The 26,936-nt window shown below is 60.8% G+C and overlaps 3 protein-coding genes across 9 annotated transcripts in view; 1 reads left to right on the top strand and 2 right to left on the bottom strand.

Moving 5' to 3' along the window:
• TNS1 (tensin 1) overlaps positions 1-9,265 on the bottom strand; it is a 65,663-nt gene extending 56,398 nt beyond the window's left edge. For 3 of the 6 annotated variants that reach the window (XM_063400787.1, XM_063400789.1, XM_063400783.1), the window contains exons 1-3: positions 8,862-8,926; positions 5,725-5,839; positions 4,545-4,582 (exon numbers count right to left, since the gene is read on the bottom strand). In XM_063400787.1, the coding sequence (XP_063256857.1) occupies positions 4,545-4,582; positions 5,725-5,839; positions 8,862-8,894 (186 nt within the window). In that variant the 5' untranslated portion in view covers positions 8,895-8,926. Of the gene's footprint in view, positions 1-4,544; positions 4,583-5,724; positions 5,840-8,861; positions 8,927-9,150 lie in introns of those variants that run through there. The other 3 variants (XM_063400781.1, XM_063400780.1, XM_063400786.1) reach the window with 3 other exon arrangements.
• A 4,649-nt stretch (positions 9,266-13,914) lies between these two features.
• Positions 13,915-21,033, top strand: RUFY4 (RUN and FYVE domain containing 4). Of its 2 annotated transcripts, none has more exons than XM_063400776.1 (12): positions 13,915-13,980; positions 14,741-14,844; positions 15,818-15,879; positions 16,603-16,709; positions 17,039-17,164; positions 17,424-17,530; positions 17,685-17,828; positions 18,442-19,516; positions 19,592-19,698; positions 20,306-20,452; positions 20,562-20,693; positions 20,771-21,033. In XM_063400776.1, the coding sequence occupies exons 3-12, from the start codon at positions 15,834-15,836 to the stop codon at positions 20,871-20,873; spliced, it is 2,094 nt and encodes a 697-aa protein (XP_063256846.1). In that variant the 5' UTR covers positions 13,915-13,980; positions 14,741-14,844; positions 15,818-15,833; the 3' UTR covers positions 20,874-21,033. The 2 variants fall into 2 exon arrangements, with proteins under 2 accessions (XP_063256846.1, XP_063256847.1); XM_063400777.1 differs by having other exon boundaries at positions 16,514-16,709.
• Positions 21,034-22,095: 1,062 nt separating this feature from the next.
• LOC134552263 (C-X-C chemokine receptor type 2-like) lies at positions 22,096-26,918 on the bottom strand. Its single transcript, XM_063400779.1, has 3 exons — positions 26,875-26,918; positions 25,348-25,460; positions 22,096-23,484 (listed from the first exon to the last, which is right to left on the bottom strand). Exons 1-3 carry the CDS (start codon positions 26,877-26,879, stop codon positions 22,403-22,405), a joined length of 1,200 nt encoding a protein of 399 aa, XP_063256849.1. The 5' UTR covers positions 26,880-26,918; the 3' UTR covers positions 22,096-22,402.
• Positions 26,919-26,936: the final 18 nt, after the last annotated feature.

Genomic DNA, 26,936 nt, shown 5'->3' with positions numbered 1-26,936 from the left:
AGTGAGAAATGAGGCAGGCCTGGACCCTGCTTCCCACCATGACAGGGCTCTGGGAAGATGGATGCAGCCCTGGCAGCTGCCAAGGAGGGAGGCTGGTGGTCCCCACTGCCTCATCTGACACCTTTCAGGCCAGTCCTGGCCAGTGCTCAGCAGTGCAGCGAGCACAGGCAGCCTCAGCATCCCCTCTCTCCTACCCATCCTCTCTGTGCAGCACCCCGAGGGGGCAGAGAAGGGCCCCAAGTCCTCCAAGCAGCCGAGCCGGCCCCCCACCGGAGCTGAGAGGCCGAATATTTGGGCAGTGACGTAAAGAAGGGGAAAAAGGAAAGAGGTAAGAGGAAAAAAAAAAAAAAAAACAACAAACCTCCAGGACCTGCTGCACAAATATGACCTGGCACAGCACCGGGGCAGGGCTGCACCCCACAGCCCCCCATCCCTCCACCCCAGCTGGGCCCATGCCAGGGTCAAGGACATATTCCTGCACTATTCCTTCCCACCCCCACCCGCCCACTCTGTTGTGGAGACCAGGGGTGTTGCTAATTACCTGTGCCAAAGCACGGGGGGGTGGCTTTGAGCGGGGGCATCGGGGACAAGGACCTGACGGGCAGCTCCCGTGTGACCAGTACGTCATCCCCTCGACAGCACGGGGAGGAAGCAGAGTGACTGGGGCAGGGAGCAGGGACCGGACAGCCATGAGTCCCATAGCTGGGACATGGATCTCCTCTCCTTGCACAGCCACCGGGAACATACAATGCATGGCCTGGCCATACCTCCCAACACTGCCTGGGCCCCTGGCCATGGCATGTCTGGAGGGTGCTGATCACCAGGAGTCAAGCCTTCCTGGAAGTGTCCCACTACTCCTTGCCTCAGTTTCTCTTCCTAGTTTTGACTTGCTTTACAAGCAGGGAATATCCCCAGCACCAGCTGAGGGGTGGCACATCCCCTCACCACCACCACCACACCCTGCCATGAGTGCTACAGCCGTCCCAGGGCCCATCAATGCCACGGGCACTGGGAGCGATTGCTCTGGCCAGGACACGCCTCGCTGCCTAGCCCTGGCCCTGCTCCAGCCCCTGGTTTAATGATGGACAAACTTGCCCTCCTGGAGTCCCATCCCAGGGGGCACTTGAAAAACAACCCAGGCCTGGCATGAGGCCAGCGGGGATGGATGGCAGTGAACTGGGAGCACCTGCATGTGACCACCCGCCTGTGTGCGAGCATGCTCGCGCACACAGAGGGATGTTCTTGCACACGTGCATTTCCCTGCAGCTCATGCACTCATGCATGCATCTGTGAGCACACACGGTCATACACATACACACACGTTCACATACAAGGTACACACAGATGTGGCCCAGCAGCCTGGCACGGCTCCAGTGCACACTTTCAGCTCCTCAGGAAGAGACGCCGGAGGGACAACCCCTAGACCCCTTGGCCCCATGCTATGTAATGCATAATGTATGTGCCTCAGTTTCCCCTCTCAGCACAGCCCAGCACGCCCACTCCCCCAGCACTGGTGGGCGCCTGGGTGGCAGGGGCGAGCAGGGCAGGCTGGAGCCTTGCCAGGCCCAGGGGCTGGCACAGGCGCCATTTCCCAGAACCAAGCACCAGCAATCACCAGCCGATTCGGCAGCCAAACACCACAGCGCTTCCTGTCCCCCAGCCAAACCATCCATCCTGGGGCCAGCTCCCACTACGGGAAACAGCAGAGTCCTCATCTTTTCTCAGCCTCTCCAACCAGCATCATGGCAAAATCCAGCCGCCATCAGAGCGAAGGCATCCTGGGGGACGGGACACTCCTAGGACATCCCTTGATTTGGCACATGCCTGCATGGCCCCACTGCTCGGACCATCCTCGGTCAGGAGAGCAGTGTCACCACCAGATCCTGGCTGTGCCACTGCTGCCACATGCCACCCACGACACAGGCTCACCCATGCCTTAAGGCAGGCACAGAAGTACTGCACCCCACACCACGTTCCCTGCCTCCTGCTGCTCCCAGGCAGGGCTTGGTGACTCAGCTTCCCCACTTTTCAAAGGAAGATACACCCCCAGCTCTGGGCAGGCAGTTTTGGTGCAGGGAAGGAGGGAGGGGGCAGGCTGTGTGTGTCACATACATACCAGTGTCCGTCCATCCAACCGTCCTTCTCAGAGAGAGGGAGGGAGCTTTGCTAAGCAAGGAAAAATCCCTGAGCAGAGGCACAGGGTGCAAGAAGGGCCTTACATGGGCATGGGAAGTGTTGTGCTTCCCAGCTGATGAGTGTGCAGCTGCCCTGGCCCCTCCACAGCCACCCACGGGCACCAGGCATCCCACCAGCATCACTGCCAGCACAGGACACTGGGTTCCACCTCTGTTCCCCCACTGTCTTTCAGGCAGGATGGAAACTTGAGGGATGCAGGTCACTGCCAGGGCACAGGTCCTGCCCTCTCTGCTGCAGCTCTGCCTGCTCACTGTCTGCTCATGCTCACTAGCACCTCAAATGTTCCCAGGTTCCCCCACATACACTCCAGTGCCCGCCTTCCCTTATCCCCATCACACCAGTGGTACCACCTGGCACCCCACACTGATGACCACCAGAAGGGTACAACCCTTCATGGCCCACTCACACCCTCATTTCTCTCCCCTCCCCTATACCTGAGGTCCATTCGAGGTTTGTTAAGTGGGGACTTTCCCCCAGCTGGGCCAGGATGCAGCTGGCTGGGAGCTGGCCATGCTAGGGGGCAGAACAAAGAGGTGGAGCAAGTCCCAGGGCGGTAAATATGGGGACCAAAGAGCAGACACTGCCAATAGCATGGTGGGGCAGACTCCAGGGCCAGAAGACATCAGAGCCAGGGGACACCAGGACCTGACAGCAAATCCAGGGAAGGAATAGGAAGCATTGCAGAGTGCAGCTGCCAGCACTTTGGGAGTGAGCCCATCTTCCCTCTCCAAAGTATCCTGGAGGTGCAGGGGTTAAGCATGAGGGACTTCAGGTATACAAGAGGCCATTTTTGCTCCATGCCAAGCCCCCTCCCCACACGCACTCTCCCCGGAGACCCTACAATAACAAGCTGGCGTGTGAGTCAGCTGGCCATTTGCCCGACCGGAGGAGCCCCTCCCTGGGCGCTGGCCCAAAGGAGCTCTGCGGAAGGCCCCTGGCCCTGGCCCCATGCACACTCTCCCCCAGCAGCAAACCCCTCGGCTAGCTGGCCCCACCGAGGGGGCTCCCGCTTCCAGCAAGCGTGGGAAGGGTGATGGAGGCTAATGAAATGCAGCCGGCTGCGAGAGTGAGCCATGGGCTGCCCCTGAACAGTCTGTCCAGATGCTGGGAGCCTGGTATGAGCCCCCTCTTGGCATACAACCCCCTGTCAGACATCAGGGAATCCCCACCGGGTTCACACCCAGACACACACACTTCCTGACACTCCCTCCTGCCTGGAAACCTCTGGCAGATGCTCCCTGCCACCGCCTGCCCCAGGAACACCACGGGCATCCCCTCACCGCACGCCCCTTCCAGCTGTCCCCACAGCATCCCGGCAAGGCTAAATTCTCTGGCCTCAGCCTTCCTGGCATCTTTGGCACAGGCTGCCCGGGGTAACACAGGGTTCTGGGCTGGCCCAGAGTTGACAGAGGGTCCTGGAGCTGGCACAGCTTCACTAAGCCTCCCAGCCACCTTTGCCTAGCCCACTTAAGGCCCAGGGTACCCCATGGCCCCCACTTCCCCCTAGAGCCCAGCTGGGGCTCAGTGCCAGAGCTGCTGCCAGCGTCTGCCCTGCACCGCCACCCATACCACGGCACCCTGCAAAGCCCAACATGTGCCCAGCCTCTGGCACAGCACCCCCCCCCTTTCCTCTCCCTCCCTGCCCAGCTGGGCACAGGCAACGGGCACGGGAACAGGCATGTCCCAGCCTACGCCGTCTGCCTGGGGCATGCCAGCCTCTTCCCGCCCAGGATGCCAGCCCCAGAGATAGCTGGCATACACGCCTCCCCAGGGATTAAGAACATGAAGCCTCCCCTGCCCCGACAGCACAGTGATGGGCACCATGCCCACCTCCAGCTCCTCGGAGAATCTGGGTTGCTGTAGGGTCCCCCTCTCCAGTGCAGCAGCTGGATAGACAGACACCACTGGGCATCCTCAGCTCCACTGTCTCCTGCCAGCAAGATCCGCCCCCAGGCTGGGCATCAGCAGAGGTGCTCAGCCTGTGTGCCTGCAGCTGGCAGCGCTCGGCAGCGGCGCATGGCACCCACGTGCAGCAGCACTCAGCCTGGCAAAGGGCACCCCACTCCAGGCACTGGGGCACAGATACCTGCTGGTATGCTCTGAGAAGGGCTGCACCCCAAAACCCAGCCTCGTACACAGACAGGCACATGCTGTCACTGACCAGGCAGCAGGATGGCACTGTCAGCCTCACCCAGCGGTCACACCAGTGCCACCATGACCAGCCCAGAGCCAGCAGCCCATTTGGGTGCCCATCCAGTGGGGTCAGATGGCATGAACCATGGCATCCTCCCTCTGAGTCCCCAGCACCCCCAGGCAGGGTTGGGGATACCTCAGGGCACTGGCCTTACCTTTGATTGGCATTTGGTGTGGCAGGAGAGCTTGCAGCCTGTGGGAGAGAGAGGGGAGAGAGGATTATTGGAGGCAGAAGGGGCACCAGTGCCGGGGGGCAGTCTGCAGGCACCCCACATGCAGGGCAGGAAGGGAGGGCACCCGACACTGCAGGGCACAGAGCACCCTGGCACAGGCACTGCCTGCTGGGACGTGCACACGCGTGCAGGGGCGCCCACACCTCACACCGGTGCACACACATTCCGGGTAGCACCAGCACGACACAGCAGCAGGCTCTGGGGCACACACAGTGCCAACAGGCCAGTGAGTGTGCCTGCATGCAAGTCCCAGTGCCCAGGGTGAACAGCATGAAGGGACACCATGCACAGACAGGTCTCATGGGGCCTCTCGTGGACACTGGCATGGCTGAGAGCACCACAGGGGTGCTGCCACTGCCTGTGGTCCCTCCCTCCTTTCTGTGCACTGCTGTTGCACACTTTTACCCATGCCCCCATGGAGGGCACGTGCTCATGGGCAGTGCAGGTGTGTTTGCCACTACTGGGGACACACACTTGTGCAGGGCACAACTGTGCTGCCTGGGTAGCCCTGCAAAGACACATGTCCCATCCCCAGGGGACACAAGGGTCCCCACGCCACATGGCCCAGGCCACGGCCGCACCCCAGTCCCTGTTCCCCTTGGGCCTGTTTCCTGCAGCACAGGAAGCCTCATTGTTCCCATTTCCTCTGTCCGCCCCTCGCACGGGGCTCAGTGACACCACACACGTGCGAGGGCTCCCAGCCTGCCTGTGACCCACTGGGTGCCACAGGCAACAAGCATGGCTCAGGGGGTGAGCACCCACATGTGTGCACAGACCCACACCCATGTGCACATATGTGGTGGCCGCTGCACACCCACTGCACATGCACACTCGCAAGCTGACACACAGCCACGTACGCGTGTGGCACCTCAGTGTCTCCATGGGCCACCTTGCCTCCCAGCCACCTTCCCACCCACATACAGCGCACATACTTTCTACAGCCACGGCTCTCCCTCTAACACACAGGCACGCGTGTGTGCACAGACTGGCACAGGCACACGTTCCCACATTCAGATCCTCATGCATGCAGGCACATACACACCCCCCCAGATGCCCTGACCTCCCTGGCATGTCCCCATGCACGCCCACAGCTCCAGCTCACCTCTGCAGGTGCTGCCCTGGCGAGTGATGGCCTGCCGGCAGATCCCGCATGCCTTCACCTTCTTGAAGCTCGTCATCTTGAAGGTGTGTGCTGGAGGGGCCTCCAGGTCCTGGGGCTGGGGGAAACACGGGGCTTCATCAGGGGGAACAAGCTGGCACCAAGACCCAGACACTCAACTCTGGCCTGCCTGTTTCCCCTGGGCAGCAGTTCATCCTTCACCCATGTCCCCCACGCCCCTTCACCTGTGGCTGTGTGCTCTGCAGCCACACTACAGGGTATGGGCCACAGGATACAGGGTCCAGGGCAGGGGATGGAGGGGTATGGGGTGGGAAATGGGGGGTACAGGGGAAGGGGGGGCACTGCCTCCACCGCTTTAAATAGTCTCTGCCGCCCCCTGGTGGGGTGTGCCTCTGTGCAGTGTGTGTGCACCCATGCACATAAGTGTGTTCACATACATTTGTGCATGCACACATCTACGTGTGTGTATCTGTGTGCACACAGTGTATGCACATACCGCGTGTGTGCATGCACAGATTGTGTGTGGAGATGTGTATGTGTGCATGTGTGTGTGTCCATGCTGTGTGTGCAGTGTGTGTGTGCGCACACGCATATGTGCACAAAAACCTATGTGCACACCCGGGTATGTGCAAGAGCTGCCAGTAGGGTGCCCCTGCTGGGCCTGCTGGGGGTGTCTCACTGTCATGCTGTGTTTTGGGGTACACGCCAGGCAGCGTGTGCCGAGGTGTCCCTTGGAGGGGTGTAAAGGGGGCACAAAGCCCCCTGAGCATGAGCAGCTGTGCCCACCCTGTCTGGCACAACCCACAGCAAGGGGAAGCTGATGCCATGAGTGTGACTGAGTGCAGGATGAAGCCAACCTGTGTAAACATGTGTGTTCACACATGGGGGTTGAGGACAGGGAGGGGTCTTGGCACAGCTGCAGGCAGCCAGTGCTCCTCCCGAACCCCAGTCGACTGGGGGGGGCAACCCTTGGCAGCACGCCAGCCCTGCCCACCCACCCGCTGCCAGATGAAGACGTGAGCCCCTGTAAATCCGCCTTTTCATGCCAAGACTAATGAGATTAAGCAGAGGCCCGGTGGCCCCCCCTTGTCTTGGCGCCCCACTCTTCTCCAGCCCACTGCACCAGAGCCAAAGGGGATGCTGCCAAAGTGTCAGGGGGCCGGGTACCTCCCCACAAAATTCTCTGCCTCAGTTTCCCCAGTGCGGACACAGACAGGAGATGGGCCATGCACACCCAGGCGTGTGCAAACACCCTTGGGGCTGCGCGTGCAACATGCAGTTGCATGTGTCGTGGCACGGCGTGCATGTGCACACCTGCAGGCGTTGCATGTCCCCACCAGCCACAGCAGCAGCAGTGGCAGGGACGCATTGTTCCCATATGCAGGTCCATGTTCCACCATGCACGCACACAGGTTTGTCCATTTGCGTGGAAGCCCCTCTTCCCTGGGCATCTGCTCCCACAGGGCCACTCACGGGTGGTCCCTTGGCAGCCCCCAGAGCGGGTGCCACCCTCCCGGGTGGGTGTGTACACAGACACACACACACTTGCGTGTGCTCAGACGCGGCGTCACCCACCCAGCAGCCGTGGGAAAAGCTCCCCCAGGACAGGGGCTCCCACGCCGCAGTTGCTGGGTGACAGCGAGACCGAAGGATGCCATGAGCTCCTTTGCATATGCAAAGCAGCATCATTGCTGCAGGGTGCCCCGGGAAGAGGCCTTGCCCCCCGCTCCCAGGGACCCACTGGGATGCTCAGGGATGCCGACACATCTCGCATGCATGTACCCCCCACTCTGCCCTGGCCTCCATGACTTCATTAACAGCAATTATCCTCACTAGTGAAAGAGCTAGTCCTTTGATTCCCACCCCTCCAGAGTTCCTTCTGCTTGTCTGATTGCCAATACCATGACTGTGTCAGAGGGGGACCACCTCAGCACCCAGGTTTATGCTCCCCCCCAGTCCCCTGCTGCTGGAGGAGCACTCTGCCCACCCAGTACCATTCTGCCAGCCAGGGAACCAGCCCATCCCACAAAACAATTCAGTCCCAGCTCCATACTGGCAGCATCCCAGTTAGACACCCTGCCCCCAAGGCTGGAAACAGTGGGGGCAATGCAGGGGTGTGGGCTGGAGGGCTTCTCGGGCATGTCACCTGGATGGCCAGACATGGGTACCCACCTCCAGGGACCACCACCCACACGGTGCAGGAGCAGGGGTGCAAAAGCATCCCTAGGCATGGGCCCCCCAACACACAGAGCAAAGGAGGCTGGAAGGGGACCCAGGTGTCCTGGGCTGGAAGAGGCACCAGGCAGAGATGCCAAATTAATCAAGAGCTGGGAGACCTGGGTTCATTGCCCAGCACTGCAGAGAGTGCAGTGCTGGGGGGAGTGACACCCAGTTCCCCTGAGGCTGCAAAGCCAGGGTGGGTGGAGGGCACTGGCACACCTGGGAGCAGACTTGTAGGCTCACGTCCACCCAGAGTTTTGCAACACACTGGACCCCAGGACCCAGCTTGGTGACTGGGGAGGATGCAGAGTCCCAAACCCCCACAATTAACTGGATCCCCCCAATTTTTCGAGTTTCTCGTTCCTTCAGTGGAGTAGCACAGCCTCTGCCCCAAGGAATGGTGGAACCCCCGAGAAGGGACGCAGGCTGGCCGTCGTGGGGGATCAGCCTCCCACCCTCCCCAACCCCATAACCCTTCCACAGATCTTCCCACAGCCCAGCGTCCCTGTCTCGCATCCCAGCCCGGTCCTCTCTTCGTGTACCCCCCAGCCTGTTGCCCACCACCACTTCTCTATCGGGCTGGGTCCCGCTCCTCCCCACATTCCCCGGGGCTCCTCCCGGCCCCGCTCACGGCCCGCTCCCCCCCCAGCCCCACCGCGATGTCCGGCCGTCCCTGGCGCTCTCCGATCTGTCCCTGTTCCCCCGGAGCCGGTCCTGATACCGGTCCAGCCCCGCCAGTTCCCACTGCTCCCAGCCAGCCCGTCCCGGTGCATCGCCCCGTTCCGTCCCGCTCCCCTCGCATCCAGCCCCATCCACCGCCCGCTCCCGAGACCAGCCCCGCTCCGCGACCCCGGGACCCCGCGGCGCTGCCGTTCTGCTCCCCCCGGTGCGGGCCGTACCCAGAGCAGGCAGGAGAGGCACAGCCCGGTCATGCTGTCCGCGGCGCGGCCCGGCCGAGCCCCCCGGCCCCTCGCTCCGCCCGCCCGCCCCACCCCGGCCCCTCGCCGCCCCTCCGGCCGGGGGGAGAAGGGGAGCGGCAAACCCCCCCCCCTCCCCGATCCCGCAGCGCCCCAATCGAGCGGGCCCGGAGGCGCCTGGGACACCCCCCCAACGCCAGCGGAGGGGCTGCGGACTGCGGGGGCCCGGAGTGGGGCTGTGCGTGTCCCAGGCCCCCTCCTCCCCACTCACACACATTTGGGATCCATTTCCTCCGCTGACCGGGGGACACCCGCCACCCACGTCACCCTCATCCCTCCTCCGGCCTCCAGCGGGTCCTGCGGCGGGATGCACACCCCCCATCGCCAGCCGAGTCCCCTGGGTGGTCCCGGGATGGGAGACGGGGAGGGATCAGCGGACATCCATGCGCGGAGCTGGGGGGCCTCGGCGAGGGGGGACAACCTCCAGGCGGGACGGAGAGCGGCTTGGCAGCCTGCGGCCCTGACGGGGATGGATTTGGCAGGGGGGTGCTCCAGCCGCTCCTGGGGGGCTTGGCCGTGCGGCACACCGTTCCCCCTCTCTCCGCCAGTGCTGACTCCAGCTCCAGCCTGGAAACTTGTGCTCAGCTGGCCGTGACCATGAGGGTGTGAGTCAGGGTGCGGGACGTGCCAGGGAGAAGGACACACCGACAGGACGAGCCACGGCTGGCATGGAAACCTGGGCATGGAGAGGACGTGGGCACTGTAATGACCCTCTCCCCGTGCCTCAGTTTCCCATCTATACTCTGCATAAAACCGCCAGCCCAGAAAGGAAGGGGGGAAGAGCTGCTCTTCCCAGAGACTGGGGTTGCATCTGACTCCTCCCAAAGTGCAGCATCTCCTCCCCAAAATATCCCTGTCCCATTGCCCTCCACCCCATCACTATGCTGTGCTCACCCAGCCCAGGGTGGTGGTACCTCTGTGGGGATGTGCCAGCTGGGACAGGGGCAAGAAGACAACACTTTCCACCTCTCCATGCCAACCAGATCCAGGGCCAGAAGGAGGCTGGGGAGACTGACCCTGCTCACAACACCAAACAAGCAAAGAGCCATCCCTGCCCACCTCTCTCACACACCCCTCCCCATCATTACAGCCCTCATTAATCAACCTCGTTACTGCCCACAAATGAAAGCCCCAGTGGAGAGAAGTGTCCACACCCCCCTATAAATCACCTCTTCCCATTCACTGCCATGATAATCCCAGACTCCTCAGAAGGGCAGGGACAAGGGTCATACGACAGGGACAGGGTGGCCGCAGGGACACAGCCCATCACCATCATTTAAGGCTCGTTTTCTCAGCAGGTGGACACATACGGGGTCGCTTAGCACAGGGACTCCCGCCCTGCCATGGGTTCTACTGGTGTAGGCATGTAGTCCCAGTGCAGAGCCAGCCTTGGCAGAATTCCTTTGTGTCCTGGGGTTATGACATCCCCAAGGCCCTCACACCCACTTCCACCAGAGCTGTCTTCACACTGCTCTTGGGTGCACAGGGCACACACACACATCACACATGTGCCCCCTGTGTACATGCCAGGACACACTCATGAACACCACACACACAGCCCATGTCACACATGGTGGGTGGGCCCCACATGCATGGGTGCCTGTCGGCACGGAAAGGACTGAGACAGCCCTCTAGAACAGCTCACACTAACAAAGCTCTGATGCTACACACACCCCATGGCATCCCATTAGAGACCTCCTGTGCACCCACACCCGTGTCAGCTGCAGTTCACTCCACCTCAGCCCCATCTGCATGCCCATGAACACACATGCATAAGTACACATGTTACAGCCCCCCACGAGTCTGTGTTCTCACACCCACATGAGAAACACATGGACAAAGTGCTGGACATGGGACTGCATGACCACCGACCCACATGTCACCAGTGCCACCCACTCACCCACAGCCCTGACAACCCCCCAGTACTCCCATCAATTCATGATCCTGCGTCCTCGGCGCACTCTGGAGTCCCCAAGCAGACAGAGGCCTCTCCTTCCTCCGAGCTGTGTCCCTGTCCTGGCATATGCTGGACTGTCATCAGCCTGCAGTGACTCCCCCAGGCGCTGCCCAGCAGTGGCTTTGGCACCTGCTTTTCTGGCACGGTGTAGCTGAAGTGTCCCATGCCATCCTGCCAGGCATGGGGCAGCTTCCCAAAGACTGAGGAACGAAGTGAAGGTGGCGCAGTCGGAGTCCAGCACCCTCCAACAGCACCAACAGCTTCCCCTCCTCCCTGCCTCAGTTTCTGCAGCCTGGGTGGCAAAGTCCCCACACCAGGTGCTGCATGGACACGGGGATCCCCTGTGGGGCAATCCTTTGGCACATGGATCCCACACATGCCAGGTGCTGACGGGCACAGAGGTGCCCTACAAAGGGTGACCCCACAGGGGTCTCTCATGTTGGGCACAGGGAGCCCACACTGACAGTACTTTATGGGCATGGTGCTTCCCAGTGCCAGGGTTTACAGGTACAGGGATCCCCCACACTGACCACTTTTATGGGCACAGGGATTTCTCATGAGGGGTGTTTTATGGGCACTGGGGTCCCCTCATGCAGGACACAGTGTTCCCATTGTGGGTTCTGTAAGGACAGGGACAACCTCTGCCTCTACGGTCTCTCTGTAAGGACACAGGGATCCCAGCAGATCCCTGAATGAATCCCTGAGCAGATCCCTTAGAATGAAAGGCTGTACAGCAGATCCTCTCCAGCCAGGCACTGCAGGGGTCCTCGGGTGTGTGAAGAGAGGGTCACAGTGAGACGCTCTGGGGGGGCAAAAGGAGGGACAAAGGACATGCTCTGCACCCTGGCATGCATATGCAGGGTTTAACCCCCAGCTGCCCGGAGCAGGCAGGGCCACCGGCAGCCCATACCCCCACTCCCCGCACCCCGGAGCCCCCCCAGCTCTGTGTCCCCCGCAGCCCCTAACCCTAACGCCGTACCCGGCGACGCCCGGCGATGCCCGGCGATGCCCGCTTACCTCCCGGCGGCGGCGGGCGCGGAGGGGCAGGAAGCAGGACACCAAGGACTTCCCCCAGCCAATCAAGGTGGCAAAGCACCAGCTCAGCCGGGTCATGATGCCCCTGCCCGGGGCTCACCCGGCGGGGGAGGGTGCAGGGGCCGACCCCTGCCCAGGGCACGCTCGGACGAGCGGCCGAACCCAGCCGTGTCCCTCTCCCGGCGCCGGCCGCAACAAGCTCCGGTGCCCGGGCAGTGCCCCCGAAGTGCCCTGCCCCGGGCACGGGGCCGTGCGACAATGATGTGCAGGGGGGCTGCGGTCCCACCGGGCCCTGTCCCCCCCGCCGGTCCCCCAGCGTCGCCTGCGCGCTGGCAGCCAGGCAGGGAGCACCGTGCCCGCCCCTGTCCTGCAGTGCTTGGGTGGGAGCCAGCTCCGACACGCTCCCCCTCCTCCCCCTCCTCCCCCTCCTCCTTCTCCTCCTCCTCCTCCTTCTCCTTCTTCCGCACACGGGGCTCGGGGCTTGGCACCTCTGGCGTTCACCCGCCTGCCCTCCGGGCACGGCACCCTCTGGGGTGGCTGCCAGACCTTAGCAGGGTCCCCCGCTCCCGCGCCGTTAGTTTTGGGGGTGAAAGAGGTCGCACACCGTGGGTTCGATCGTGGCTCAATCCGCAACCGTCGCCCCAACCCTGCCTCAGTTTCCCTACAGTACCTCCTGCTCATCCCTAACCCTAAATGTTGGTGCCTACACACGGGTTGGGGGGGGACTTCCCTCTGCCAGTCCTCCTTGTATCCCACCCAGCCTCTCCTCAGGAGCCTGAGGACACAATCAAAGACTCCCCACACAGCCCCGGCCAGTGGGGTCCCTTTCCCAGCCTTCCTGATTGATGCTGTGGGCACAGAATTACCATGGGGAACCTCTCCCTGCAGGACAGCTCAAAACCGCGCCATGGGGCTTGCACAGGGCAGGGGAACAGAGTAACAGGGTGCAGACCCCTGGGCACCACACGCCCATCGAGCCAGCGCCAAGCAGTGCAGTCGGCAGCAGCCCTGGGTGCTGCCATGATGCCGGGCTGATGCCGGGCAAGGACCCATCCCCACGGGGCAGCTGCTGGTGCCAAGCGTGGGCAGCGGCCATGCCAGGCACGGGCACTAATTGCATCTGCCTCGGGAAACCTCCTAACAAGCAGCAGCATCAGGGTGGGGTACAGGAAGTTTGGCTGGTCCCCCACACTTCATGGCTGTCCCCCACAGCTCTGTCTGGCACCCAGGGAGTGGCAGAGGGCTGGCGGGCAGAGGGGGCCAGTGAGCCTCAGGGAGGTGACATCACTGCTGGCTCCATGGTCCCCCACCCCCATTTAATTAGCAGATGGCCCCCGGCCCCCCCACCCCCCCCCGGCGGGCAGCGCCAGGCCTGTGCGGGGCCATTAGCTTTATTGGCTGTGCTGAACCAGGGCCAGGCCTAGTTAATTGAATTGCACCCACGCCAAGGATGGGTGAGAGTCTTCTCTGCCCCCCCCCAGCCCCCGGCACCCCCGCCCTGGCCCTTGGCTGGGCAGGGAGAGGAGACCCTGCTGCCAGGCTCCCGCAGTGGCACGGCGGGCAGGGGCACGTCCCCCCCGCAGGTGTTAGGGTCTTGCCCTTGCAGCACCTGGCACAGGGCACATGGGTGGGTGCAATGAAGGGCACACACAGTGCCCTCTCAGCCTCACACCCACACACGCTGCCACATGCACAGCCCGCACACGCACACACACGCACACACACGACCCCAGCACAGTGGGCTGATGCTCCACTGCCACGCAACACCCTGCCCACGCCCCTATTCAATATGGGCTGCTGTGCCCCGTGCCCACAGTGCAGAGTGGCACAGGGCAATGGGGTGCTGCAGAGCCTGAGGTCACCCCAAGTACTGCCACTGGCTCCCCTGTGCTCCCCAGCTGCACCTACAGGCCGACACCCACCCGGGAGCCAGGAGGGTGCTGGGAGGCCCAGGCTCCCACTCAGCATCACTTCCTTCTTTCACTTTGATGCAGAGCAAGGCCTGGCCGGAGGGACACGGATGTCCCCCAAGACATCCAGGTGGCACAGGTAGGGGCAGCGTACGCTACAAGGAGGGGCACAGCAGAGGACAGGACCTGGGCATCACTGTGGCCATCCACCAAGATGGAGGTGGGGAGCGGGATGGGGATGGCAACGGGTCCCCCTGCCTGGACTGCTGGGATGGGCTGGTATCACCTCTGACACCCCTCCACAGGAGTTTTTCAGTCCTCAGTCCAGAAGGAGCCCTCAGGATAGGGCTAACACAGTACAGGGGTCCAGGTACAGTGAATGAGGCACACTGCTGGGTTGGGGTCTCCCTAACAAGAGGGAGCCTTGCCCTGAATGCTCTGGAAAGAGCTTCCACGCTGGCTCAGGGTATAACCACCATGTGGAGGCCAGATGATTGGGGAGGGTTGTGGTCCTTGCTCGAGGGGGCTGCAGCTCCTGTGCTCAGGGGCTGTCGTGCATGGGGGTGGCCTCTGTGCCAGAGTCTGCTGCTGGCTGCTTCTAGTGGAGTATGGGTCCTGGACCCCCTCCACAAAAACTGTGGGCAGGTTCTTCAAAACATTCCAAATTTCCATTTGTATTGGAGAGCATCAAGGGCCCTCCATGCCTGACACTGTCCATCCTCTGCTCCTGCAAATGTTGCATAGGGGGACCAGTCTTGCCAGCCCTTTCCCCAGAACTGGCACCCCCCAAACAGGGAGCCAGGTGCTGGGGGCTGAGCTGCAGCGCCTGATGTGTTGTGGGCTGGGCAGGCTGTGGCTTCTGCAGCCCCACCGACCTCCCACACTTCCGCCTGCCCAAGGTACAAAAGGAGAAGCAGGCGGGCACAGCGTGGGCACGGGGACATGCCAGCGCACCCACAGCACTAGGAACCGCCTCGGGGCACCTCACAGCTCCTGGACGCAGGTAAGGGGCTTCTCTTCCCAGGGGAAACTGAGGTACAAGTGGGGTGGGCAGATGCAAAGATAGCTCATCCAAGGTCTCTCAAGGGCACTGGAATGGGAACACAGGCAGCCCAAGACCTGCGTCCTGCTCTCTCACTCTGCCGTGGTAGAGGGCACAGGACACTCACATGCTTGGGCATGTTTGGGCACACTGGTGCACCCACTCCTGTGAGTGCACATGCACCCTGCTGGGCATGCTCCACACACACACACACACACGTGTGCTGCCCCACACCAGCCAGACACCAGCCTCAGTGACACAGACCTGCCACCTCCATGGGCTATTTCCCTCGCCGTGTCCCCAAGCTGCCACCCACCCCAAAATCAATCCCCTGCACTGTGCCCTCTGGCCCCCCACCTCATGCCCACATTTTTTGCCCAAACCCCATGCCAGCCATGCAGGCAACATGCTGTGACAGAGGGTTCTGCCTAGGGAGCTGAGCTATGGGGGGCTGCATGTCAGGGGTGGTGTGCCCCCTTGCTCAACAGCCAAGGACCCCCCACATTGTCCATGATGTGACTGAGGGAAGTGAGAGCAGAAGCAAAAGCATCACTTCCCCTGCGCCAAACCCACATCCTGAATCCTGGCAAACAGGGACAGGAATAAGGACAGGGGCACACTAGAAACGCAGTGGGCTCAGCCCCAGGAACTCCCCAAGGAATGGGAGCAAAGGCTGAAGACATAAGGGGCAGAGCACATGGGCAACTAAGAGGGTGCAGGATGGGACACCTTTGTCCACCCCATCTGCTCTGGCCTGTGCAGTGGGGGAACATGGCAGGGTAAGGGGTACCTAAACCTACCCCCTCTTACCATAACAGCAGGCAGCTCTGGGGTACAGCTGGGGGACAGACCCTCTCTCTGGGACAGAGAGTTTGGGGGTGCCAGAGGAGTGCCAGCCTAGAACCTCCTCTCATCACCGCCCCTGCCTCTGCAGATCCCTGTGAACAGCCATGGCAGGGGAAGGGGAGCTCAACCGCGTCATCAAGGACCTGCAGAGTAAGTGTGCCAACCAGTCCCCTGCCAGCACGTTCCCTGCATTGTACATCTCACCCTGGCCGTGCCAGATCCCTTTTTGCACCCAAGTTATGGGCAGTGGGGGGTATCACTGCCAGGGGTGCTCCAGAGAATCCCTGTGCCAACCCTTCCACTGCTGCCTGCTCCCTGGGAACGGGCAGTGCCCAGGAGGTGGCCATGCTCCTTGCTCGCCCTGCTCCCCTCCTTCATCCCAGGACAAGTGCCTCTTTCTCTTTGAAGGAAAGGAGGCTCAGTGGGGGATCTTATCACTCTCTAGAACTATCTGAAATGAGGTTGTAGGCAGGAGGGAGCCAGTCTCTTCTCCCCAGTTACAAGGGTTAGGACAAGAGGAAATGGCCTCAAGTTGTGCCAGGAGAGGTTTAGATTGGATATTAGGAAAAAATTCTTCATGGAAATGTTTATTAAGCATTGGAACAAGCTATCCAGGGAAGTAGTGGAGTCACCACCCATGGAGGTATTTAAACGACACGTAGATGTGGTATTTGGGTGCATGGTTTACTGGTGGATTTGGAAGTGCTCAGTCAATGACTGAACTCGACTTTGGAGGTCTTTTCCAACTTAGATTCTATGATTCAATTATTTTATCCACCATCAGAAATCCCTGAGGCCAGGAGTTGTGAGGCAGTGGGGAGAGGGGTAGGACGAGAGAGGGTGCCATGCCAGCCCAGCCCTGCCATCCCGCAGAGACCGTGGCCGAGCTGAAATGCAGCTACCAGGAGCAGAACCTGCCGGTGACAGACGGGAGCCGGGAGCTGCACAGCCTCTGTGCCCAGCTAGAGTTCCTCCTCCAGGTACTGCTGCTCCTCCCTCGCTGCTGCTCCCTGCCTTGTTTCCCCTTTCGCACAGAAGGGACCCTGTGTTAACCATTCAGGGAATGGAATAACCCCACCCAGCATTATCTGGCCCTGGGCATCCCCAGCCACCTGGACCAGGCTCTCCCTTGTCCACATGTGTAATTACATGTGCTGCAAAAGGGAAATTGAGGTATGGAGCCAGTGAAGAGAGGGACACCGCAACCAACCCTGCTGAAGGAGCTGGCTAGATTCCAGCCCCACAGGGGCAGGCTGGAGGAACAGGGGACACTCCCAAAAAAGAACATCCAAGTTTGTACCCCTGCCAGTTTGACCTCAAGGAGAAGAGGAGCTTCTTTGGACAGCGCAAGGACTATTGGGACTTCTTGTACCAGGGCCTAACACGGTGCCGGCAGGAGCATGAAGGCATTCACTTCGTCACCTCCTTGGACAAGGTGGGCATGGGCTGGTGGGATACCCAGGGACCTCTGCACACACACAAGATTTTGCTTGCTTGTGGGTGCACAGGCACACAATCACTTGGGTACCAAGCATTTGCCCAGTGGGGCTGTAAACAGTTTTTTCCCCTCTGGGATCCCCACTGCCCCCCAGCCCTAGCCCTGGGGACCCTTTTTTCCCCTGCATGGACTGGGAGGGAGGTGTGGGGGGGACACACTGGAGTGTGAGGGATTGATAACCCTCTCTCCTCTACAGCTGAAGACCCCTGTGGGCAGGGGCCGAGCCTTTCTGCGGTACTGCCTGGTGCACCGGCAGCTGGCAGAGTCCCTGCAGCTCTGCCTCCTGGACCCTGAGAGCCTCTGGTGAGAGCAGGGGCACAGTGAGGGGATGCTCATGGTGGCAGGGGACATGGCCAGGGTGGGCAGTGCCCTGCAGCACCCAGTCAGAAGAGGTGCTGCAGGCATGTGTACCTGTCCAGGGCACAGAGGGACACATGAGCCTGTTTCGTGTTTGCAGCGAGTGGTACTACGCCCGTAGCCCCTTCCTGAGCCCCAAACGGCGAGCAGAGATCCTGGGCAGCCTCTATGAGCTGGACTGTGTCACCTTCCACCTGGCCCTGTACAGGCATGACCTGGACACCGCCTGGCCCATGTTCTCCGAGTGAGCTTGGGGACACTGGGGCATTGGGGGCATTGGCAGCACTGGGGGTGTCAAGGGGCATCAGAGGCACTTTGGGCTTAGCATGTGTGCGTTGCTCCACTGTCCTGGACCCCGCACAGCACTCCAGATGTGCCAGCTCTCCATACATGACCCCAGGAGGGCACAGTCACTGGCACCAGCATGCATACACTGCCTGTGCCTGCAAAGATGCCACATGCATATGTACACACACACAGAGCCATCCTCTGCTGAATATATCCCTGCTGCAATACTGTGACACCTGACACACAGGGACACATGTGCTTGCACACCCTTGCCCCGGGCACACTTGTTGGGGGGCACTCATGGATGCAGCTGTCCCAGCACACTCACACCTCTTCTGCTGCTCACGTGTTCATGTGCACCGACTGCCACAAGCACACATGCTGGGGTCGATGGGTGCCACACGTTCTGTGGGTGCTCAGGCTGGTGGCACCAACATCTCTGATCCTCTGCCCTGCTGCCCCCTAAATTCTTAAAGACTGGCTGTGCCCAGGGAGCCTAAATGGAGGGTGGTGATGCCCTGTTCACCTTGGGGGTGACCCAGTAGTCCTGAGCCCTGTGTCCCCTCTAGGCCACTGGTACGGCCCAGCCCGGTGATCAGGAGCAGCCCAGCAGAGACAGCCCTGCAGACAGACAGTGCCGGCACTGTGGCACACGGACCATCCGATGGCATTGGCCATCCCACTGTGGCACTCCATGGGGCATCAGCCCATCCGTGCCCACCCACCATGGCTGCCCTGCAAGCAGGGAGTGTGGAAATGGAAGATATTGAGGGAGATGTGGAGGATGGGGAGGTGAAGAAGGACATGGAAAAGGAGGACGAAGAGGAGGTGAAGGATGACAGTGAGGATACAAAGGAGGTGAAGGTGGAGAACGCGGAAGTGGACGTGGAGAAGGACGTGGAGGAGGATTTGGAAGAGAAGGATAAAGAGTTGGAGGAGGATGAGAAGGAGATTAAGAACGTGGATGTAGAGGAACAGGGGCACGCACATGGCACTGGCAAAGCAGCCCAGACTGATGGTGCTGGAGAGCCTGGCATGCCCCCACTGTCCACTGGCACAAGGTGTATGCTGGGGTCCCTGTCACTGGTGCCCAGGCAGCCGGGTGGGACAGAGGGATCCCTGCAGGCACTGGTGTCCCAGCTGAGGGCCGAGCTGGGTGAGCGTGAGGCGGCAGCACAGGTGCTGGCGGTGCGGCTGGCACGGGCAGAACTGCAGCGGCAGCGGCAGGAGGAGGGCAGTGCCCAGCGGGCCCAGCTGTGGGCACGCGAGGCTGAGGCGCTGCGGGAAACCAACACATTCCTGGAGCAGGCACTGGAGGCAGCAGTGGCGGCGAGGGACCCGGGGGCACTGGCACGGGCACAGGAGGAGGCACGGGGCTGGCAAGAGGTGGCAGAAGAGCGGGGTACCCAGCTGGCCAGGGTGCTGGCAGAGGCAGCAGCACTGACCTCGCGCCTGCAGGAATGCCAGGAAGCGCAGGCAGCGGCAGGACGGACGGACATGATGAAGGATGCTGGTACTTCAGACGAGGTGGCTGCCGTGGAGGAGGTGCTGCGACAGGCACTGGAGCTCGCCCGTGGTCCCCAGGAGTCCCCACCAGCCCCCCAGGCAGAAGGGGAACCCAGCACGATCACCAGCATGGCCATGGTATGGGCAAGTCCAAGGGATCCCGTGGTGGGGTGGGGGTTTGGGGTCCAGGATTGAGCCCCAGCTCTCCTCCAGCGCTTGGCCAGCCTGGCTGCCGCAGCACGGGAGGAGACCTGGCAGAGCCGGCAGCAGCTCCAGGCCCAGCGACAGGAGATGGCACGGCTGCAGGAGGAGCTCAGCAGGTTGGGCAGGGACCCCTACCTCCACCACCCATCAGCCCACAGTGGGACCTCCTATCTCCGCCTGCCACATGGTTTCCCCTGGGGCCCCCAATGATGTCCTGCTTGGACACAGCCGAACAGCAGCTGGGGATTGGCAGGGGAGGGAGGGAAGGATCTGAGGGGGGAGGACTGGAGGGAGGGTCAATTTGGGACTGATAGGTAGGTGGAGGGGTAGGGGGGCAGAGAGCTGGAGTGGTTTGGCTTTAGTAGATGGGAGGGAGGGAAGGAGGGATCAATTTAGGATAAATGGATGAAGATGGGACATGGAAAGGAGAGACACAGGGATGAATTTGGGTGGGCAGAAGGCCAAGAGTACGGATATGGAAAAGGATGGGTGAACAGTGGGGAAACGGATGGGTGGCAGATGGCAAAGTGGCTGTGAGGATGGGGAGAGAGCTTGAGGATGGATGGGCAACAGCAGAGAAAAGAAGGGAGGGAGGAAAGGAGGGAGGAACGAGGGAGGGACGGAGGGAGGAACCAGCGGCGGGAGGTTTATCCGCGTACATGGAGGGATGGAGAGACGACCAGCTGAGAGCCAGGGGGCCGTGTCTCCGCTGCCCCGCGCCAGGGCCCGGCAGGACGGTGAGCGCTGGGCATCGGCGCTGCAGCGGGCGCAGCGGGAGGCGCTGGAGCGGGAGGCCACGCGCGGCGCCGAGCAGGCACGGCAGCAGGAGCTCATCCGCGACATGAAGGGGCGGCTGCTGGAGCTGCTGCGGTGAGAGCCCCGGGGACTCCACGCAAGGGCAAGGGCACCCAAACCCCTTTGCCCAGAGGAGGGCACCAGAGCCCAGGCAAATCCAGCGCTGACCTGTCCCCTCCCGCAGGGAGAAGGATGCCCTGTGGCAGAAGACAGAGGGCATTGACACCCCGATGCCCAGTCCGATGCCCCGCGACCCAGGGTTGTGTGCCCGCTGCCACAAGGATTTCCGCCTCCTCTCCCGGCGGTACAACTGCAGGTGGGCTATGGGGGGAGGGGGGTGGCACTGGCACAGTGCAGGGATGGCTCAGCTCTCACCTCCTGCTCTCTCAGCAGGCTGTGCCAGGGCAAGGTGTGCCACACGTGCTCCGTGGACATGGGCAAGCACGGCCGCTGCTGCCTGATTTGCTACCAGCAAAGGCACCCGCAGGCTACATGAGTGGTGACAGCAGCCCTGGCATCGTGTCTGGGACACCTCCTGCCCTGGATTTACTGGGTACCCAGGTGCCCGGGGCCTGCGTGCAGGTCCTGCTGCCCAATGTTTTGGGTTTGACATGTGTCTTTCTTGCGGCTGGTCCACAAAGAGGAAAACTACTCATTTCTGCTACCCCTGTGGCTTCTGTGTCATCTATCACTCACTGCCAGATTGACACTCAGGTTGGGTGCAGGGTGGGTAATGCTGGCATGGGGGTGTTCAAGTTCTCCCGGGGGGAAACCATCCCCAAAAACTGGTGTTCCAGCTGCAGCCAGGGTGAGCCACTGCCTGCACCATCCCACAGTGGGGAGAGTAGACAGCTCTTGGCCAACAGCCCTGGCTTCCTACCACACTGTGAGGAACCACTTGGGCAAGAGGTTCCTCAGATGCAAAGGTGATGGGCTGTCCTTGCTCAGCAGGTCCACTGACTCTGCTCTGCCCCAAGTCCCCAGGGTTCCCACCTGGATGCTGTGGACCCCTGTACCCACCCAAAAGCCACCACAAGGGTGGCATCCACTGATATCCCCATGGTTATGGACCCCTAAGAACCTGGATCAACATCAATGGAGGAGCAGTATGGGACTCCAGTGGAGAGATGCGTAGGTGTGCTGGGGCAGGAATCCTGAGGCCTGGCATACAGAGAGGCAGGCGAGTCCCCAGAAGGGTCACAGGCCCTTCTTCAGCTCCTTGACCCCAGTCAAGTGTCAGCCCCAGTTGCCCAAGCCAGGGCGGAAACATCCCGGTTGTGTAAGGGACAGGTTCCCAGCCCTTTGCACAACAATGTCCTGACACCATGGTTGGGGGTAGCAGGGTGCCTGGTGTGCTGGTACCCTTCAGGCAGGGGTTACAGGGCTGGCTCAGTGTGAGGGACTGCTCAGAGATCTTTCAGTGATTTGCTCTGCTGGGGTTGACATTAAGGTTGGGAAGAGAATGACTTTCCCAGGTGGGATAGGCTCCACATAGAAACCTCTGTGCCATCGAAGTGCCAGGACCTGTCTGGGGAGCTCTAGAAAAAAAACCTGGGCTTGGGCCCCTTGTGGGGATGCACAGGATACCAAACCCTGTCCTGGAAAAAGGATTACCCCTACTCTGACAGGCTCAGCAGGCACCAGAGAGGTGCCCTGGCCCTCTCCTGCTGTCTCCCTTCCCATGGCAAAGAGGAGCCAGACATGGGTGATCAACGCACCAACTCCTTTATTGCTGGATGGCCATCAGGTAAAAACACCATCCCCACAGCAGGCTCACAGAACCCCCAGGGTCACAGGCTTTGTCCCAAAGAGAGAGGGGGGTGAACACTTGACATTCGTCCGCTGGCAATGGGGTCCTACGCCCTTGCCACCCAAGCCTCCTTCCAGTTGGGGTCCAGCATCCAGTGGTGGCCCTGCCCATTCTCATGGCATCACCACCTACATTCCAGGGGGATAGATGAAGATGCTGAGGTGTGTGGGGTGCTGAGACCTGCTGGTACCCACAAGGGCTGGGTCCCAGAGGGCTCAGAGGGTGGTGGATGTATTGCCAGAGGTGGAGGCATAGGAGGCGCGGCCATAGCGGGCAACAGCATCCTTGCTGATCAGCCCACGCTGCGCCAGGATCTTGAGGAAGCTGTTGCGAAACTTTTGACCGATGAAGGCGTAGATGATAGGGTTGATGCAGCTGTGGGCAAAGCCCAGGACCTGCGTGACAGAGAGGGCTGTGTCGATGCGGTTCCTCCTCTCACAGGTCTCGGCAATGGCCCGTGTCCTCATGAGGGTGTCGCTCACCAATGTGATGTTGTAGGGCAGCCAGCAGATGAGGAAGACCAGCACCACAGCAAAGATGACCTTCATGGCCCGCTGCTTCTGAGCATTCTTGGTCTGCAGGAGGGTGTGGATGGTGACGCCATAGCAGAAGAGCATCACCAGGAGGGGCAAGACAAAGCCGAATGTCTGCGGCAGGACCCGCAGCACCACCCGCCACTTGGCCGTGTCCTCGCCACTGATGCGCTCATAGCACACGGTGCCGTTGTTGGGCGAGCGGAAAGCCTCACGGAAGAGCAGCACGGGCAGCGAGAGCAGGATGGAGAAGACCCAGATGCCCAAGCAGACAAACTTCACCCAGTGCCTCTTCTCAGTGGCAGCCCGTGTGGCATAGACGATGGCCAGGTAGCGATCCACGCTAATGCAGGCCAGCAGAAGGATGCCGCTGTAGAAGTTGGCTTCCTGCAGCACGGAGATGGCTTTGCACATCACAGTGCCAAAGACCCACTCGTGGGCTCGGTAGGCTGCCCAAAGCGGCAGGCTCAAGGCAAAGAGCAGGTCTGCCACAGCCAGGTTGAGCAGGTAGACATCGGTGACAGAGCGGCTGGTGTGGCTGGAGGTCACCACCAGCACCACCAGGGCATTGCCCACTACACTGAGGATGAAGACCAGGCAGTAAATCATCATCACCAGGTACTTGTTGAGGGCAGAGCTTTCAGGCCGGCACGGAGAGGATGAGATAGCAGTGTCAGGCATGGCTGTGCTGTAGTCATAGGTGTAGTTGTAAAGGTAGAAGATGTTGGAGAAATCCCCACTGTAGGACAAGGACTCCATTTTGCCTGTGGAGCACAAATTAGCATGAATGTAGGGTGGCAGTGTTGTGGACCAGGGTGACAGCATCTCTGGGTCCTCTGGCATTTCCATTGTCCCTCAGGTCCCCTCCCAGCCAGTGGGCAGCCATCCTTCATCACTCCACTGTGACGGAGGACACAGCATCTACACTGTGCCAGGTAATGGTCAGTGCTGCAGACACTGTTCCTCATATGCCCCCTTGTAGAACATCTCCTGCATGGCTCAGTCTCCTGCATTTCACCCCAATCCTCTCCCTTTCCTGACTCCTGTGGAAGAAGGGGTTCCCCCACAGACTGATCACCTCTTCTCAGTTTGGGGGGGCTTCCCCAACAATGTGGCATCACGTCCCTCCAGGAGACACCTGGCTCCTCCAGAAATCCTGGGCTCCTCTGCTTACTGTGGGTTCTTCAAAAGCCTATCAGAGCCCCTCAGGCACCTCCAAAGTTCTTCAAGTGCCCCTATATCCCTCCAGCCTTTCCACCCCCTCAAGCATTGCTGCTGTGATTCCTGAACAAAGTTGCCCCTCCTGCCACCTCAGGCAGCAGCAAGGCTGTGGTCACGGTGGCTGGGGCAGGCAGCACTCAAGAAGGTCTGAAGGTGTTTTTGTGCCTTTCTTCCACCTCCTGGTGTTACTCCTGCGGGAGTGGTTTCAAGCCCCGGACGGAAAGACGTGTCACACTTTGCAGGCAGCTTTGGAAATATTACATCTCTGGTTTTCCTGTTGCTCAGCTGAGCACTGCCGTGTCCCCCCGTGCTTGGCCTCTATGGGGAAATCACAGGTGGCAGTGGCTTTTCCTGTGTCCTCACACATAGGAGATGGTGAGCTTGCTCTGTTCCTGCCTCCCCAAAGACCACTGGTTTTCAGTCTTCCCCCAGAATGGATCTGGACTCTTGTTTCACTTGGGTTTCACCCCTCTGTCCCATTTCTGAGCCCCCAGCCCCTCCAGGGCTTGGAGATGCCAGGACTGCTTGGGGTACTGAGTCTCCTCAGTGCTGGGGCTCCCCAGCTCCAAGCTGGCCCTTGGAGCCAAAACCATCCCTGGCACCAACTTTCCCCTTTTGCCTGATGTGAATTCCCTGCTGCAGCTGGGCTGGCGCTGCTGCCCAGAAAAATCTCTCCCTGGCTCTGCTGTATCTTCTCTTGCAGCAATCCAGGGATGAAAATCCTGGGATGGTGATCCCAGGGTGATGATGCTGGAATGCTGTGGCATGAGCATCCCAGAGGAACACAACCAGGGATGCTGCCAGTGCTGATGGGGGAATGTCCTCCCAAGTGGGGCTGCCACGGGCACAGGGCAGAGCCTGATGCCAGTGCTTCCTCTTCATCTATTTCTGGCTGCTGCTTTCTGCCTCCCCACTCCTAAATTCTGGTGGTTCCTCTGGAACCGGGTATTCCCCAGGTATACCACACAGAGATACCCCACAGCTGGCCCAGATGGGGGGAACAAGAAGCACTCCATTTCCCCTCCTGAAGCTGGAAGGACTGGAGGACAATGTGGTGGCTGGGGGGCTCCCAGTGGGGACGAAACGGGGACATGCCATGGGGAAGGATCCTCCCAGCTCATTGCTGTGCAAGGAAATGGGAGCAGGCACTTTTCCCTCAGTCATCCAAGGCTGATGTCCCTGCAGGCTATGGAGGGTTTGCATCCCAGATGAGCCCTCAGCACAGCCTTGGGTGCTCCCACCCACCACCTCCCTCTACTCTTGCACCAAGCAACCTCTTGGGCAGCTGGAGCAACCCACCCCAGCCCCCAACCTGCTCCACATTCAAAGGGGCTCAGATGGGTGCTGTGAGGCTGTCAAAGCCCAAGGAAAGTCACAATCTCCAGTGGCGCACCCCACAGACTCACTGCTTGCTGCCGTCGCCGTCCCCTCAAATGTGGGGCCTTCTCCTGATCCCAAGTTGTTTCTCACTGGGAAGCACACAGGCCCGGGTTCAAATCCAGATGTCACCCTCAAAGGTCTGCAGCACAAAGTGTGGTAGGATGCAGGGCGGCAGCAGACCCAGGGCTCTTGCCAGCCAGAGGATCCCTCACCTGCGCCTGCTGCTGTGCCGCCTCCCAGTACCCCTTTCCTCCACCGCCCATTTTATACTGCCCGGGGAGGAAATGTTGCAAAATCTTCTGCCAGCATGAAGCGGAAGTGACAGCCAAAGGGACCCTTCCCTGATCCCCCCAATGCCTTTCCCAGATCGAGCGGAGCCCGCAGCCCCCTGTCACCCTCCTCTCCAGGATGTCCCAGGCCATGCTGCACTGGGGGTGCACCAAGGGAAGGGGTTCATTGCCATCCCTGCAATGATGCATCCCAGGGGTCTCCAGCCTGGGGTCTCCAATCTTTCCCAGGCCCTCAGTGGATGAAGGGATCCCCTTCAAGGCACCCCTGTGTGCTTCAGTCCCCCCAGAGCAGAAGCTATCCAAGGCCATGGCCAGTGGGTGATGGCGATGCTGGCTCTGTGCCTCAGTTTCCCCATGGACAGAGCAAGGGTGGTGTTAGCAGTTGGGGGATGCACAGGGGGACTGCAAGGCTGGCTTGCCCTCTGTTGGGGGTTGCTGGGGGGGACCCCCCAGGGTAGAGTTGAGTGTCCCTCCTGCCCTGGCTGTGCCATCCCAAACTAAGTGAAGTCAAAGCATGCCCTCAGACAAAGCTGTGCCCCTGTGCCAGCCCTGCAGACTTAGCAAATGCTGGTACTCTGAGTACCCCTATGGCTTTTAGGGGAAACCTGCACACAAGGGCATTCCCCGTTCACCCCTAATACTCTGGGGCACTCATAAACACTTTGAGCACCCCCATCCTCACAGCTTTCCATGCTTGTCTGTTTTAGAGGTGCCCCACTTTTTGGGGCACTTTTCTTCCTTTTGGGGCACCTGTTAAGTGCCACGATCATATTCCTTGGGTATCACCACAGACTCAAGGACACCCCCGTTCTCTGGGGACACCTGCCCAGTTTTGGACAACCCCCAGCTCCAGGGCATCATTACAGCCCCCCTAGGATATCCCCACTCCCTCTGTCCCCTCACATTTTTGGGGCCCTGTAGCTCTGAAATGATCCATTTTGCAAGATACCATTTTACACCGTAAGCACCCCTGTATCCCCGGAGCATCAATTCTTCCACAGACCCCCTTACACTGAGGGGCACCTGCTACTTCCTACAGCGTCCCTGTAATCCTAAAGCCCCCCCATTGTTTCGGGGACCTCCAACACTGTGAGCATTCAATTAACGGGGGGGGCACCTCGCACTTTTGGGGACTTCCATACCGCAGGCACGCCCCATATTCCTGCCTCACCCCAGCTGGCGGTGGTGCCCATACCACGAGCACTCCCCAGTCCATCCCTCCACCCGTGTCCCACCGCATTTTCGGGGCACCCCGTGTCCCACCGCATTTTCCGGACACCCCGTGTCCCACCGCATTTCGGGGACACCCTCCCCTCCCCCGCCAT

Source organism: Prinia subflava, chromosome 6 (genome assembly GCF_021018805.1).
Source record: "Prinia subflava isolate CZ2003 ecotype Zambia chromosome 6, Cam_Psub_1.2, whole genome shotgun sequence".
NCBI lineage: Eukaryota > Metazoa > Chordata > Aves > Passeriformes > Cisticolidae > Prinia > Prinia subflava.
Note: the sequence above shows the minus strand (reverse complement) of the source record. Positions and strands in the feature narration are given on the sequence as shown.

Coding starts and splice junctions, on each gene's coding strand:
- RUFY4 (XM_063400776.1), top strand. CDS start 15,834: ATGGCAGGGGAAGGGGAGCTCAACCGCGTCATCAAGGACCTGCAGA. Junction 15,880..16,602: donor CGTCATCAAGGACCTGCAGA/GTAAGTGTGCCA, acceptor GCCATCCCGCAG/AGACCGTGGCCGAGCTGAAA. Junction 17,531..17,684: donor CTGGACCCTGAGAGCCTCTG/GTGAGAGCAGGG, acceptor TCGTGTTTGCAG/CGAGTGGTACTACGCCCGTA.
- LOC134552263 (XM_063400779.1), bottom strand. Junction 23,485..25,347: donor GACGGCGACGGCAGCAAGCA/GTGAGTCTGTGG, acceptor TGTGCTCCACAG/GCAAAATGGAGTCCTTGTCC.